Below are 17,123 nucleotides of genomic sequence, written 5' to 3'. Positions count from 1 at the left end.
TTTTCAACAGAAGGTTTAAATTTATTGTAAATTTTCTCTGATCCACACAGAGTCAAAGTTTAACATAAAGGGTTTGAACAATGAAACTGAAACACCTGGTTTTAGACCACAATAATTTATTAGTATGGTGTAGGGCCTCCTTTTGTGGCCAATACAGCATCAATTCGTCTTGGGAATGACATATACAAGTCCTGCACAGTGGTCAGAGGGATTTTAAGTCATTCTTCTTGCAGGATAGTGGCCAGGTCACTACGTGATACTGGTGGAGGAAAACGTTTCCTGACTCGCTCCTCCAAAACACCCCAAAGTGGTTCAATAATATTTAGATCTGGTGACTGTGCAGGCCATGGAAGATGTTCAACTTCACTTTCATGTTCACCAAACCAATCTTTCACCAGTCTTGCTGTGTGTATTTTCATCCTGATACACGGCACCGCCTTCAGGATACAATGTTTGAACCATTGGATGCACATGGTCCTCAAGAATGGTTCGGTAGTCCTTGGCAGTGACGCGACCATCTAGCACAAATATTGGGCCAAGGGAATGCCATGATATGGCAGCCCAAACCATCACTGATCCACCCCCATGCTTCACTCTGGGCATGCAACCGTCTGGGAGGTACGCTTCTTTGGGGCTTCTCCACACCGTAACTCTCCCGGATGTGGGGAAAACAGTAAAGGTGGACTCATCAGAGAACAATACATGTTTCACATTGTCCGCATCCCAAGATTTGCGCTCCTTGCACCATTGAAACCAACGTTTGGCATTGGCATGAGTGACCAAAGGTTTGGCTATAGCAGCCCGGCCGTGTATATTGACCCTGTGGAGCTCCCGACAGACAGTTCTGGTGGAAACAGGAGAGTTGAGGTGCACATTTAATTCTGCAGTGATTTGGGCAGCCGTGGTTTTATGTTTTTTGGATACAATCCGGGTTAGTACCCGAACATCCCTTTCAGACAGCTTCCTCTTGCGTCCACAGTTAATCCTGTTGGATGTGGTTCATCCTTCTTGGTGGTATGTTGACATTACCCTGAATACCGTGGCTCTTGATACATCACATAGACTTGCTGTCTTGGTCACAGATACGCCACCAAGACGTGCACCAACAATTTGTCCTCTTTTGAACTCTGGTATGTCACCCATAATGTTGGGTGTATTTCAATATTTTGAGCAAAACTGTGCTCTTACCCTGCTAATTGAACCTTCACACTCTGCTCTTACTGGTGCAATGTGCAATCAATGAAGACTGGCTACCAGGCTGGTCCAATTTAGCCATGAAACCTCCCACACTAAAATGACAGGTGTTTCAGTTTCATTGTCCAACCCCTGTACGTGTATATGCATTCAGACTCATTAATATTTAGTTAATTATCTCTCAACAGGTTGGTTCATCAACAAGCTTCTGGTATTCTTATGGCTAAAAAATGTAGAAGCACTAAGTCGCAAGTCCATGATAAACTGGAAACTACTGAAAGGCCTGTGTAACATGTTTAACGCTTATGTTGACTGAGATTGTCATGACCAAGACAAAGGTTTCTGCCCCAAAACTGTTAAACAAGTCAATTTCTAAGCCTTGAGACTTAAAAATGCTAAAAACATTCTCTAGTATTTAAATTTGTTTGACCATCTAAAATATTTAAGTATGACAAAAAAGTGAAATGGAGCAAATACGTTTTCAAAACCAAGTACAAGCTTTTGCTTACTAAAGCTTGTACATTTAGAAACTGTAGCTAGGACAAGACAAAATACAAAATGGCATTGGAAAAGTAATTATTATCCTCGTTATACTTGCACAAAATCAGGATTTTGAAAAATAAACCTCTACATAAAAGGTAGCAAAAAAGCAAACCTGAAATTGAGAAGTTATCTAAATGAATAATTTAAATATAACATTTACCATTTATTCTCAAATTGAACTTCAGTAACACATAAGGATTAAAATGTGTTACCTTAACAACAATAAATGCATATGGCGTATTTTACATCAAAAGCACTTACTTCACGCTTTAATGAAATATAATCATTTGAAGAATACCAACATGCCCAATAAGCTTGCTGTTAGTTAGATTTCTAGATAAACACTTCTATCTACTAAAAAAAAAAAAATATGTATGTACTGACCTGTAATGTGGGTATGTGTGAGCGAGTGAGGCCAGGCTAGGTGCTGACATGTGGCTGTGTCTATGTTTGAAGTTGCTTTTCGCACTGCCTGTTTTAGGACCTGGCCCCACTGATATTAATGGCCCTAACAAGCTGCCAGTAAATCGCCTCTCACAGTCATTTTAATCAGCACACACACAAACACACAGAAACAGACCTAGTATTTACAACTATTATGGGCCTGTAATCACGTTGTAGCCAGAGTCTAGGACTGTAAAAGACCCAGATGGTATGTGATGTAAGTCAACGATAGTAGTTTGTATGAAAAAAGTCTATTCCACATGAATTATAACCAAAATATTACATAGATGTGTTAGGCTTTGATTCCAACTTTTAATTTGAAACAATTTGGGCCGATTATGACAAAATCCTCATGTTGCCTTCTCAATTAATAAGAGCAACCTAATCAAAGCTGATAACAATGTGTATTATTAGATAACTGCAAGGCAATCTCTTCATACCTCTGTCATCATGATGAGAATTCCCTGCTGTTTATATCCCTAATCCCAGAGTCAGTCTGAAAGCTCATTAACTGCTGAATGTGTGTATGTGAGTGTATGTTTGAAGTAGAGAAAGCAAGAGATGAATTGGTCACTTCTGACACAGTTAGGTAAGGGATTTATATGGGTTTCTATAATCTCATGCTTACTGTTTTGTTTCTTCATGACAGCACATGTAGCCTATGTACAGTATCAATAGCCTTGTTCTTTGTATTTTGAATTCTTTACCTTTCTATTCTTTGATGATATAATTTTATTCATTTTGCATACTTATGTATTTCTTCCTGTAGAGAATTGAAATCCAATGCTGAGAGATGTTAGCTGTGTCTTATTGCTCTCCAGTCCTGCATTCAGTTCCGATTCTGACATAAATGGTGCTCTGGGCGAGCCGCTTTTTCTGCACCCCCATAAGAAGGGTGCAGCTCCCCCCCCCAACGCCACCTCGGAGAGAGCCTTGCAGCCAGTGTGAAAAACTCCCACTGCCTGCATTAAAACTGTTTCATTATTGCAATATAAAGAAGATTTTTGAAAGCACATCTGCTGTAGTTAGGGGATCTGATTGCACTGTTATGCTGTGGATATATTTTGCTGAAGTAGTTTGGCTTAAGGGAAAAGGGTCACTGCATATTTACTACAAACCTTATTTTGAATGATCATCTCTATTTTGTGATAAAACATTTCTTATTATAAACCCAACAAAATACAGCTAATTACTCAAATGGTTTACAAGCATGAAAATGATGTGAATAACTTATGTCCACTTATGACCTTTATAGTCAGCAGATCTCCACAAAAGTAAACAACAACCACGGATTTCAGACTTCCCACTGTTTCAGAAAACAAAATAAAAATTGCTTTTGCAAGGCCCCGCTAAGGATTTTTAGTTATCCCAAGGTACTATTGTGACATTTCGTAAAGGTTTGCAAGAGTATCAAAGGCAGCACCATCACAAGAGCATAAATTCCATAGAAATCTTTTTTAGATTTAGACAAATATTTCAATACTGATACTCATGCAATAATCATACAACTGTGCACCATTCACTTTATTGTATACCACTTTAAAGGGCTAATTACATACCTAAACGTTTTGTAATACAGATAGTGTAGGCCAGAAGAAAGGCTTATAACAAAGAAAATAAAAAACACAAAAAGAAAGCCCTATTAAATGTCCGGTATAAATCATGTTTTATTACATATATATATTAAGTGCAACTACTCACAGCATTCCCATTTTCCAGCCAGTTGATTGTGGGAATAGGATTCCCAGTGGCATTGCACTCCAGGGTTATCTGGCTACCATAATCGGCTCTCTTCTTTTTTGGTACTCGCAGGAGTCGTGCTGGAGCTGAGCAGATACAAAAACAGAGTGTTGATTCCTTTAAACATAAGTGTAGAAAATACCTAAAATATTTTAATTTCAATTGTTTGAAGTAAATTTCCTCATGCAAGAATCAAAAGTAAAACGCTGAAATACGTACTTTGTACTTCAATGGTGACAGGCTTTGAAAAGGCCAAACCAAAGCTGTTTCTGGCCACACAGCGATACATCCCTGCATCTTCCTTCTGGATTCTATGAATTTTCAGTGCCCCATAATCAAGAATGGTAATGCGGTCACTGATCTGAAAAAAGATTTATTTAAAATATAAAACTGATTTTCAGTGCTCCAAGATTACATATCAGTCAGGCATAACATTATTACCATTGACAACTTAAGTGAATAACGCTGTCGATCTCTTCATCCTGACCCCTGTTACTGGGTGGGACCCCTGTTACTGGTTTGCTAGTGGCAGGAACAATGGGCAAGCAAAACAAATTGTTTAACAAGAGCAAAATTGTGATGGTTAAATGACTGGGTCAGATCATCTCCAAAATCTAAAGTCCTGCGGAGCATTTGCAGTGGTTAGGATCAACTAAAAGTGGCTCAAGGAATCAACAATGAGGAAAAAGCAAATGGTTCATGTGTGACAAAGGCTGACCGATGCACATGTTAAGCAAAGCCTGGCCCATTTGGTCCGATCCATCAGACAAGCTACTGTAGCTCAGACTTGTGACCAAATTATTATTTGGTTCTGATAAAAAGCAGTCAGGATGCAAAGAGCAATGTAGATTGTTGCGTATCGGGCTGCATAGCAGAGCAGCCAGGGTAAAAATTGTATTCCCTTCTCTTTTTTAATATTAAAATGCCAAACACCAAGCATGGTTGGGGAATTACAGTATTTGAGAAGAACAACCTGCGTGAGGTGTATACTCGGCCCCCAAATTCCTCTCATTCAAATCCAATGGAGTATCTTTTGGATGTGCTTCGACAAAACAAGTTAGGTCCTTGAAGACCCCAACTCGCACCTTACAGGACTTGTAAGATCTGCTGCTAACATCTTGGTGCAAGATACCACAGTACATCTACAGGGCTCTAGTGGAGTCCATGTCTGAGCTGTTTTAGAAGAAAAACTGGGGTCCAACACATTATCAGACAGTTGACCATATGTCATAATTATTTAGGCCTTACAGCCAAGGAAAGAAATTCAAATGTATAGGTGAAATATATTTTGCTGGTATGATGTCTTCACTTACTTTCTCCCATTGCAACCATTTTCACTTAATTTCTGAGAGATACAGTTAACCCCCCATACTTTGTGATAAATATTGTGTAAAGAGTAGAATAATACCAATATTAAGGTATACTAAAGGTGCTTACCTTGATGAGTTCATCATCCTTAAGCCAGGTGACAACTGGTTTGGGGTTCCCAAGAGTAACACAGGGCAGCACTGCTTTAGATTCCATCAGTAAAGTGACATTGGTAGGTTGCCGTTTGATCTGGGGCTCTGATTTAGGTATAACACACCATTTTGAGATACACAACATACTTTAAAAAGACTTGACTCCAGCCTTTTAGCCAGGGAATTAGTAAAGCTTACTCATCTTCAGTTGAAGTGCTCCACAGCTCTTTGCAGCTTCTCCAACGCCATTACTGGCAATGCAGCAGTACTCGCCGTTGTCTGAGTCTTTCACATGAGGGATAATCAACATCTGACCCTGCTCCTTGGTAAAGCATCGGTTGTCATAGTACCTGGTAATCAAAAAGGTGTGGAAATTAAATAACCAATTTCAATATAGTAACAGCTTCTAATTGCTTGCACTTAGATCAAATAATTTATCACCAAAGAAAGGGTTGTATCTGCATTCCTGGACAATGTGGAGCTCATTTTAATCCAGTTTGAAATCTTACAGGACAGCCACTTGTCACTAATCATGTTTTTGCTGTTCTCTGGATGTCAAAACAGAAAGGTAAGTGTCTGGTTCGTAAACCTTAGTCTTTTTTTTTTGCAGATGATGTGTTTCTGTTAGAGACCTCAAGATATTACCTTCATCTCCCGCACAAGATCAATAAGCATTGGCAACCCCAGGGATGTGTTCTCTCCCCACTCCTCTTCTCACTCTACACAAATGACTGCACCTCAGCGGACCAGTCTGTTAAGCTCCTGAAGTTTTCAAATGACACTACTGTCATTGGTCTGATCCAGGACAGTGATGAGTCTGCATACAGACAGGAGGTGGATCGGCTGGTACACTGGTGTGGTCAGAACCATCTGGAACATAACCCACTCAAGACTGTGGAGATGATGGAATGTGGAGTTGTCCAAATGCAAGCTGACATAATTATGACTAGCTCCATCAATGGTGTCTGCAGCAATGTTCGTAAATACTGTAGTGGTAGGATCTGTATTTTGAAGTAGTCCAATTGTAGTAACAAGTAGCATCTCGACTTAATTAAATTGATGCACTTATAAGTAAAACCTGTAAATCTGAACCACAAGCAATTAGCAAATGAAGCAGCAGTCAGAATATCTGTTATGCTTGTTTCCTCCCTTGTTTGTTTCAATTTTGCCTTCAACATAAAACTGGGATATTCTCACACAAATTAAAGCAAAGTTGTATGAAATGTTATTATTCAGACTGAGGTCACCTGAAAAAATAACATATGTCTTGGATTTAGGACCACTACTGAAGATGGTCTGGGTCTTAATTGAAAAAATCCAGTTTGTGCTGTTCATACTGTCAAAACAAATCAAATATGGGTTGCAATTGTGCCAAACAGCTGGAATTTGACCACTTTTTCATCCAGCCTGCAGTACATCACCTGGGATATCCTGTTTGCTTTCCTGTAAATCATCAATACTAACTTATAATAACTTACGTGTTTCTGTCCAAAATGTCTAAAATGACGAAAAAGCTTTGTACACTTACATAATAGGTTGATTATTTTTGGTCCATGTGATTGAAGCACTGGGACTTGACTCCACCTCACAAATGAAGGTGGCATTGTGATCCAGAAGTATATCGACTGTTTCTAGTAAAGTGATGATACGAGGTGCTGGACAATAAAAGACAACAGAAAGCATTTTGTTCACAACAAAATATTCAAATAAGAAAGAAGTGGAGTCATTCATTTGTTCAAGCAGCTGAAATAATTTGCTTCTTAACCACAGGTCTTTGTTACATCAGTGTTAGGAAATGTCAGAACAATGTCTCTTCATGTCCTGATATGTTGCTACTATTTCTAAGTAAGGAAAATAGCTTTATACTTTCAGACAAATCTTTTTATTAATTCATATTTTTGTTTAGACTGTTTGAATGTGTCACCTGTAACCTAATCACAAACATTCCTAACTTCATTTTAGGATTATACAGTTTTTTACATCAGTCAGTCAGTCAGACTGACTGAGTTTTTTACATGTTTTAAAAAAATTATAAAATTAACCTCTTCCTCTCTGGATGTATTTACAATTACATAAAAAGAAGGAACTTGTATTTTTGCTGTCAAGCAGATGCAAAATTAATAAATAGACTGTTAATCTTAAAATAGCATTTACCATATATATGCATTTGGGTATTTATTGTGCAGATTAGTAAAATTAGGCATGAATGCATAAGTGCTTCCAATCATTGGTATATGTAGAATATGCATGAACCTGTATTTGTCATAATCTGCTTGTGTTAGGGGTTTTGAGTTTAAGTTCTGTCTGCTTTCTCTGCACTGCAGTGTTCTTCAGTTGCTGTAATTTCAGTTTATTCATGTTGATTAGATTCATCATTCATTCGTGTGTTTAAATTGCTTTCTTGTATTCATTTGTTAGATGTTTTAGTTTGTAATTCCTTGTAGATCTGGTTTCCCCTTGTGGTCTTTATTGTTCACTTATTTCTGTTCACTTAGAGGTTTGGTTGTTCCAATGGATTTCCTGCTAATCTGTGTCAATAGCCTCTCTCCTTCAGTTGCCTGCATATCCTCTCCCACCAGCTGCTCCTGATTCCTTCTAATTGCCTTACTTGTTCAATGGTCTATTCTCCTCCCTACCCTGGTATTTATACCCTCTGGTTTTCATTGGTCTCTGCTGGATCCAACTGTTTACTTCCCTGATTCCATGTCTCTCTGTTTCTGCCTGTAATCCTGCCTGTGTTCCATTTTGTAAATTCTCAGTTTAAGCAATAATTAAAACTCTTCACCTCACCATGCAGCTCCAGCCCTCCTGCTTGCACTTGTGTCTGGCTCTATGACAGTATTAGTGGAATACATACATCACTATGACTGTATTTGTTACAACTGTCTTTAAACTGAATTATAAGAAGACTTTAGATTTTAATGTGTATCAATCTTTTTAATCTATTTTAATCTTTTCATTTTATGATCTAAATGATCATAGGATAAAAAGCCATGAGCTGAGTGCGTCGCTTGGAAAATGTTATGTACTTTCTGTTGTCAGACTGCCTTACTCTTGGTCCTATTGTGGACCAGTTTCAAAAGATGCATATTTGTTTCGAGATGCATAATGTCTCAAAGAGATTAAGGAGTTGTCTCCTCCCCAGGGAGAAACGTTTGATTTTATGTAAAAACAAATATGGAACTAAAAGCATCGAGTGACTTACTTGCTTAATAGCTCGAAAAAACAAAAACGATATATAACCAAAGGCCTAAAGTCAAAATTTTAAAAGACTTACAAATAATATAATAAAAGTTTAAAAAGGTCCTGCTAATGAGATTAAAATTAAAAAAATTACAATAAAGTTTCCCAGTGGGGACAAAGGGGATTTGGGATTTTTTACCTCAAAACTGAACATGGCGGAGCTCGCTGTGTTCGGTGAGAAGCAGTTCACTGAAGAAGAACCCTCTCTGAGAGAGCTGGGCCCTCCTACCAATAGTTAGGGGAAGGTTACAGAGCACAGAGAAGACTCTGACACTTTTTTAAAGGAATATTCCTCTATTACCCACCTGGGTAATAGAACTCTTCTGGCCTGATATTATTCCTCTAAGGAATTGCCTCCTCCCCAGGGAGAAACATTTGATTTTATGTTAAGAAAAAATATAGACAAAAAAACACTGAGTGCTGACTGGGGGCTCGTTCAGCCTTAAAATATTAAAATTCATTAGTTTTAGTCCACGGTCCAACATTTCTTTACTGATTTTTTTTTTTTACTTTGCTTTATCATTCCACAGCAATATAGTTTTTAATGTGTTTTGTCACTGCAAAATATTTTTTTTCATCACGTGAAGCACCTTGAATAGTCTTTTTTCAGCAATGTCCTATATGAATAAACTTGCCTTGCCTTGCCTTACCTTGCCTTGCCTTTTTCAAATAAAAAGGTAAAATCTATGTGCTGTTTAAAATAAGTAGAAACATGAATGCAACTAATTTAATTTTTAGTCACATAAAGCGAGACCATAAATATTTCATCTTAGGTAAACTATAAAACAGCAGAAGGTTTCTCTGGGTGGGTTCGGTTGGAAGACAATAGTAGAGGTAATAGTAACTGTTTGTGTTTGTCTTCAGATCAGACACATTTGGATTTACTTAAAAAGGAACTAGGGAACTGACAGTACAGAAAAGAAAACAAGACAGACTGGGGACAGCACGAAAAGAAAGCATATGAGGAAAAGGGAAAAGTATTTAAAGGTTATTTTGCCTCTTTTAGAACAAATATTTCTATATGACTCAAGTAGAACATTTCAGTTCTCATCCTCAGGTTTTTGCTGCTGTTTGACTCTTGAACAGCTGACGGTAAATAAAAAAAATAAAAAAAACATTGGCACCAAAGATTATTTGATGATCTTAAACTTTAGCTTTAAAGATTATACACATTTTATTATATGCTACATTTTAATGTGCTGCAGTGTGTATGTTTCCTTCCTCAGTGTCTTCTGATTGTCAGTGTTATGTTTGCTCAGATGTGTCACATCTAATTTGAAAACAAGAACTGATAAAGTACTGAAGTAAACTCTTCTGGCCTTTGCTGTTTGTGTAGCCTCTTATTTTACACAGATTTAGCTTTTTCCCCGACTGGTTGCCCTGCCCATTCCATACTTAAAACAATTTTAAATTGAGATTTCACTTCGAATGATGGCTTGGTAAACTGCAGATGGCCAACAAACTAGGTCTTGTGTTTTGTGAAATTGGTTGATATTCAGACTGTCTACATGCTTAAAATATAACATTATTCTAAGATGTGATTCACAGAAAAACTTTTCCCTCTTCACTAATTGGCATCCCTGGTAAAGATATGTAGAACCTTAGAATAAATCATTTTTTTTTATTGCAGTAGCATAATATAAAGAAAAGTCCAGGCTGGAATTTGAGTGATTTATTCAGTAAGGACACCAAATCCCAACTTAAAAAATAATTGTTTATGGCAAAATAACTGGTGCCACAGTTATTTAAACCACTTACAGCTCTTATAAAATAAATATGACTAGGTACTAAGTTTTTTTTTTTTTTACATTGTCACCCTTAAAATTGGGCTGCACGGTGGCGCAGTTGGTAGCACTGTTGCCTTGCAGCAAGAAGGTCCTGGGTTCGTTTCCTGTCCGAGGGTCTTTCTGCATGGAGTTTGCATGTTCTCCCTGTGCATGCGTGGGTTCTCACCAGGTACTCTGGCTTCCTCCCACAGTCCAAAGACATATCTGTTAGGTTAATTGGTCTCTCTAAATTGCCCTTAGGTGTATGAATGAGTGTGTGCTTGGTTGTTTGTGTGTTGCCCTGCAATGGATTGACGACCCGTCCAGGGTGTACCCTGCCTCTCGCCCATAGACTGCTGGAGATAGGCACCAGCTCCCCTGCGACCCACTATGGAATAAGCGGTAGAAAATGACTGACTGACCTTTAAAATTTATTTTGAGAAAATATTCACTAATAATTACTTCCTGTTTTCCTATAATCAATATGACATGACACAGAGGCCCATTTCCCTACTTAGCCACTTTTCAAAATTAGAAATAGGAACACATATCATTCAGGCAAGACAGTTGTATATTGCTCTTTTCTATAATAAATGATACTGGCCTGTGCTTGTCAATATCTACAGTGAAAATATTAATTCAAAAGTAGACAGTGGACAAGGACTCAAGTTTATCTTGCCAAAAAGGATGGTTTCCAAGGTTAAAAATAAAAACTCACCAAAAGCCATTAGTTATGGCTTTTATTTGTTTGGGAATGAGCCAAGAGAAAGCATTCTCTGTTCTACTATAAGTAACATAAAGGTGTGAAATAAGTTAAACACTATTGGGACTATTGGCCTGAAACACTAAATGAACATGTTGAAGAACCTATAGCCCTATGAGTCTGTGATGCTGAGGGGCTGTTTGTCCTCCAAAGGCCCTGAGCCACTTGTTAGAGTCCATGGCACCAAGAAGAATTTTAAATACCACGACATTTTATGTAAATAAATGCCAAAATCTGAAAATGGATCATCACTGGGTTTTTCAGACAGATAATGATCCAAACCATCTGGTAAGCAACACGAACTGTTCCTTAAACACTAAATCCCTGTTCATTCATGGCCATCTCACTCTCAAAACCCAAATCCTGTGGAAAATCTGAAGAGTGCAAAAGAGGACTCTGTACTCTGGATGACCTGCAGGGATTGTACAAAGAGGAATGGTCAAAGACCCCTCTTTCTGTATCCTCCAGCTATGTGAAATGTAAGAAAAGACTAAGCACAGTCCCATTGGGAAAATGGGGGTGTCCAAAGTATTAACAGCAGAAGATGTAAAAATTGCTTTATAGATGAGTTCCTGCTTCTTTTCTACCCTAAAAGATTCCTTTATTTTTAAGGTTTTGGCACATTTGTACCAATAAATGTTGAGAGAATTGTGAAGATATGACGATGGAATTTATTCTGTCTTTTCCAAATTAACTTTAAAAGATAAAAGTTTTTTTTTCTGCATGTGGAGAGTGATTTGAAATATTGATAGTAATTTTATTCTAAGACAAAAGAATGCCAACCACATCAATATTAGCTTTCTTTTTTATGATTTGTATTTTTATTTTAAGCCCAAACTTCCACCATGTCAGTGCCACTTATTGTACAGTAGCTCCTGTGGATCACCAAGAACAAAAAGGCCACCTGTTTCTCTGTGCAGCTTGCCTTGGTGCTCCACACTCTCTAAGCATGTATGCCTGCAGGCTCACGAACTGTTTGTGCCAACATTTGATATGTTGCTCATATCACATGTCCGTAATACAGAGCTTCACTTACTGCTTCAGCAGGAGGATCTAACCATGTTAGCTGTGATGCAGTTGCCTTGTACATAACTGAACTGCTCTATATTAGAATGTGTGATACACCTGAGGCTTTCAGTTTCCTCTGTCATAAATTACAGACAGGATATCCCAAGTTGTAGGGAGGGAACAGAGTTAATTAAATTTCCACTAAGTTGGCCTTTAGAAACCAGGTTGCTTTTCATGCAGGGTATGAAGGTTATCACTGCAGGTCATTGTAATTCTCTATCCATTTCTCGAAAGTTGTAAGAAATGCCATTATCTTCAGGGAAAGATGACATGACAGTGAAGTAATTACTCAAAAGATTATCACTTACCTCTCTGTGTGCTGTAAGCTGAGGTGACCAGAATCAGGTGAAAGGCAAATATATGCTCCAAAGTCTTCATTCTGGCTTCAGAATGAACAAACTGAACAAAGCATGTTGTGGAGAAAGAAAAATAAAACACTGACAGTTAGATTCTCATAGCAGGTAAAGAGGTGATCTCCTTGCTTTACTGTGTGCCGGGGACATTCGTGAGCTCTCTGTGAGATAAGCATGAAGCCGCCCAGTCACTCTGTGAGTGTGTGCGCGTGTGTTTTAACTTGGTGACAGACAGTGGCAGCTGCTCGAATACAGTTGCCTGGATATTGCAGCTATACTCTGAAAGCTCCAACACTCCAATGCACCGGGGTCAACAACACATTTTATACATTCTAAACAAGTTGCATTGGTATATTTCTGCTTCCTGTCCGATCTGCATTTGTATTGGCAGAAGTGAAACAGAATAAATTTCTGTTTTTAATGAAGGATATTAACAAATTTACGTCACCACAATGCTTAAGCAGCAACTAACACATAATTCAACATTTCTACCTTTGATATTTTCTACATACCAGTATTTACACAAGCTTATTATGCAAGTTTATTATACAGCTTAACAATCTGACATGTGCATACCCAGGATTCAGAGAATCCAGGAGACAGCCTTTCTGTCCACCTGTTGCCTGTCGGCCTGAACTTTCTGTTTTATTTTAAGAAAGGAATGACATTTCACTACATTTGCTGGTCATTCATTCTGTGTCAGAGGCACTCAACTATTGTACTCCAACAAGAAGACAAGTCTGTCATCAAGGTGTGTTTTAGGAAAATGTTATCTTATTATTTGTGGCTCAAACAATATATTTGAAAGGCTAAAATCTTTTTTTTCATTGTTTCAACATATACAGGTCCTTCTCAAAATATTAGCATATTGTGATAAATTCATTATTTTCCATAATGTCATGATGAAAATTTAACATTCATATATTTTAGATTCATTGCACACTAACTGAAATATTTCAGGTCTTTTATTGTCTTAATACGGATGATTGTGGCATACAGCTCATGAAAACCCAAAATTCCTATCTCACAATATTAGCATATTTCATCCGACCAATAAAAGAAAAGTGTTTTTAATACAAAAAACGTCAACCTTCAAATAATCATGTACAGTTATGCACTCAATACTTGGTCGGGAATCCTTTGGCAGAAATGACTGCTTCAATGCAGCTTTTCAGCAGATGGAAGCATGAAGTGCTCCAAAATCTCCTGATAGCTAGCTGCATTGACCCTGCCCTTGATAAAACACAGTGGACCAACACCAGCAGCTGACACGGCACCCCAGACCATCACTGACTGTGGGTACTTGACACTGGACTTCTGGCATTTTGGCATTTCCTTCTCCCCAGTCTTCCTCCAGACTCTGGCACCTTGATTTCCGAATGACATGCAGAATTTGCTTTCATCCGAAAAAAGTACTTTGGACCATTGAGCAACAGTCCAGTGCTGCTTCTCTGTAGCCCAGGTCAGGCGCTTCTGCCGCTGTTTCTGGTTCAAAAGTGGCTTGACCTGGGGAATGCGGCACCTGTAGCCCATTTCCTGCACACGCCTGGCTCTGGATGTTTCTACTCCAGACTCAGTCCACTGCTTCTGCAGGTCCCCCAAGGTCTGGAATTGGCCCTTCTCCACAATCTTCCTCAGGGTCCGGTCACCTCTTCTCATTGTGCAGCGTTTTCTGCCACACTTTTTCCTTCCCACAGACTTCCCACTGAGGTGCCTTGATACAGCACTCTGGAAACAGCCTATTCGTTCAGAAATGTCTTTCTGTGTCTTACCCTCTTGCTTGAGGGTGTCAATAGTGGCCTTCTGGACAGCAGTCAGGTCGGCAGTCTTACCCATGATTGGGGTTTTGAGTGATGAACCAGGTTGGGAGTTTTAAAGGCCTCAGGAATCTTTTGCAGGTGTTTAGAGTTAACTCGTTGATTCAGATGATTAGGTTCATAGCTCGTTTAGAGACCCTTTTAATGATATGCTAATTTTGTGAGATAGGAATTTTGGATTTTCATGAGCTGTATGCCAAAATCATCCGTATTAAGACAATAAAAGACCTGAAATATTTCAGTTAGTGTGCAATGAATCTAAAATATATGAATGTTAAATTTTCATCGTGACATTATGGAAAATAATGAACTTTATCACAATATGTTAATATTTTGAGAAGGACCTGTAATGCTCTTTGCTGCTTTACTTGCTTAGTGTTTGCGGAGAAGCTCCACCCAAAGGCAAATGTCCCTCGTTTAAGCAGTTTATCTTAAATAGCTTGCAGAATAAAATATCGAGGCACGTGACGTCGCCCAGTACGGCGGAGCCGGAGTCCCACCCTGGAGCCAGGCCTGGGGTCGGGACTCGTTGGAGAGCGCCTGGTGGCCGGGTTGCTCCTCGCGGGACCCGGCCGGGCCAAGCCCGAACGAGAGATGCGAGGACGTCCCCCAGTGGGCCCACCACCTGCAGGGGGAACCGTGAGGGACCAGTGCAAAGAGGATTGGGTGGCGGACGATGGTGGAGACCTCAGCGGCCCGATCCCCGATGCTTAGGCTGGCTCTAGGGACGTGGAATGTCACCTCGCTGGGGGGGAAGGAGCCTGAGCTTGTGCGGGAGGTCGAGAGATATCGACTAGAAATAGTCGGGCTCGCCTCCACGCACAGCGTGGGCTCTGGAACCCATCTCCTTGAGAGTGGTTGGACTCTGTTCTACTCTGGAGTGGCCCACGGGGAGAGGCGGCGGGCTGGTGTGGGTTTGCTTGTTGCCCCCCAGCTCAGCCGTCTCGTGTTGGGGTTTACCCCAGTGGATGAGAGGGTCGTATCCCTGCGCCTTCGGGTTGGGGAGAGGTCTCTGACTATCATTTCGACTGAGGACATTATCGGGCGGTGGAAGGAGTACTTCGAGGATCTCCTCAATCCTGCCATCACGCATTCCGTGGTGAAAACAGAGGCTGGGGACTCGGGGTTGAACTCTTTCATCACCCAGGCTGAAGTCACCGAGGTGGTTAAAAAGCTCCGGGGTGGCAAGGCTTCGGGAGTGGATGAGATCCACCCTGAGTACCTCAAGTCTCTGGATGTTGTAGGGCTGTCATGGTTGACACGTCTCTTCAACATTGCGTGGCGGTCGGGGACAGTGCCTCTGGACTGGCAGACTGGGGTGGTGGTCCCCCTTCATAAGAAGGGGGACCGGAGGGTGTGTTCCAACTACAGGGGGATCACACTCCTCAGCCTCCCTGGTAAGGCCTACGCCAGGGTATTGGAGAGGAGAGTCCGACCGATAGTCGAACCTCGGCTTCAGGAGGAGCAGTGTGGTTTTCGTCCCGGCCGTGGAACACTGGGCCAGCTCTATACCCTCTACAGGGTGCTCGAGGGTTCATGGGAGTTTGCCCAACCGGTTCACATGTGTTTTGTGGACCTGGAGAAGGCATTCGACTGTGTCCCTCGTGATGCCCTGTGGGGGGTGCTCCAGGAGTATGGAATCGGGGGCCCTTTACTAGGGGCCATCCGGTCCCTGTAGAAGCGGAGCAGGAGTTTGGTCCGCATTGCCGGCACTAAGTCGGACCTGTTCCCAGTGCATGTTGGACTCCGGCAGGGCTGCCCTTTGTCACCGGTCCTGTTCATAACTTTTATGGACAGGATTTCTAGACGCAGCCAAGGGCCGGAGGGGTCTGGTTTGGGGACCAATGGATTTTGTCTCTTCTTTTTGCAGATGACGTGATCCTGCTGGCCCCCTCTAGCCAAGACCTACAGCATACGCTGTGGCGGTTCGCAGCCGAGTGTGAAGCGGCTGGGATGAGGATCAGCTTCTCCAAGTCCGAGGCCATGGTACTCGACCGGAAAAGGGTGGCTTGTCCTCTTCAGGTTGGAGGGGAGTTCCTGCCTCAAGTGGAGGAGTTTAAGTATCTTGGGGTCTTGTTCACGAGTGAGGGAAGAATGGAGCGGGAGATCGACAGACGGATCGGTGCGGCTGCCACAGTAATGGGGGCGCTGTGCCGGTCCGTTGTGGTGAAGAGAGAGCTGAGCCGAAAAGCAAAGCTCTCAATTTACTGGTCGGTCTACGTTTCTACCCTCACCTATGGCCATGAACTTTGGGTCATGACCGAAAGAACGAGATCCCGGATACAAGCGGCTGAAATAAGCTTCCTCTGTAGGATGGCACTCCCTTAGAGATAGGGTGAGGAGCTCGGCCATCCGGGAGGGGCTCGGAGTAGAGCCGCTGCTGTTTCCTCCGTAGGGTGGCCGGGCACTCCCTTAGAGAGTGTGTGGCTTCCTCCCACAGTCCAAAAACATGACTGTTAGGTTAGCTGGTCTCTCTAAATTGCACTTAGGTGTGCATGAGTGTATGCATGGTTGTATGTCCTGTATGTCTCTGTGTTGCCCTGCGATGGATTGACGACCTGTCCGTAGACTGCTGGAGACAGGCACCAGCTCCCCCGTGACCCACTATGAAATAAGCGGTATAGAAGATGAATAAATGAATGAATGTTTGACCACAATCTGCTTCCGCTGCCTGGAATAAAAAGCAGTTATAAAAACATGTAATGCTATGAAATACAGATAAATAATTTCTA

At 40.8% G+C, this 17,123-nt stretch overlaps 1 protein-coding gene across 3 annotated transcripts in view; it reads right to left on the bottom strand.

Annotated features, from left to right (window-relative positions):
- Window positions 1-17,123, bottom strand: part of musk (muscle, skeletal, receptor tyrosine kinase) — a 92,726-nt gene that overhangs the window by 74,103 nt on the left and 1,500 nt on the right. For 2 of the 3 annotated variants that reach the window (XM_047372351.1, XM_047372349.1), the window contains exons 3-8: window positions 12,530-12,620; window positions 6,910-7,036; window positions 5,580-5,731; window positions 5,359-5,486; window positions 4,141-4,282; window positions 3,883-4,007 (exon numbers count right to left, since the gene is read on the bottom strand). In XM_047372351.1, the coding sequence (XP_047228307.1) occupies window positions 3,883-4,007; window positions 4,141-4,282; window positions 5,359-5,486; window positions 5,580-5,731; window positions 6,910-7,036; window positions 12,530-12,620 (765 nt within the window). Of the gene's footprint in view, window positions 1-3,882; window positions 4,008-4,140; window positions 4,283-5,358; window positions 5,487-5,579; window positions 5,732-5,822; window positions 5,921-6,909; window positions 7,037-12,529; window positions 12,621-17,123 lie in introns of those variants that run through there. The other variant, XM_047372350.1, reaches the window with a different exon arrangement.

This window comes from Girardinichthys multiradiatus, chromosome 8 (genome assembly GCF_021462225.1).
Source record: "Girardinichthys multiradiatus isolate DD_20200921_A chromosome 8, DD_fGirMul_XY1, whole genome shotgun sequence".
In the NCBI taxonomy this organism is placed as follows: Eukaryota; Metazoa; Chordata; class Actinopteri; order Cyprinodontiformes; family Goodeidae; genus Girardinichthys; species Girardinichthys multiradiatus.
Note: the sequence above shows the minus strand (reverse complement) of the source record. Positions and strands in the feature narration are given on the sequence as shown.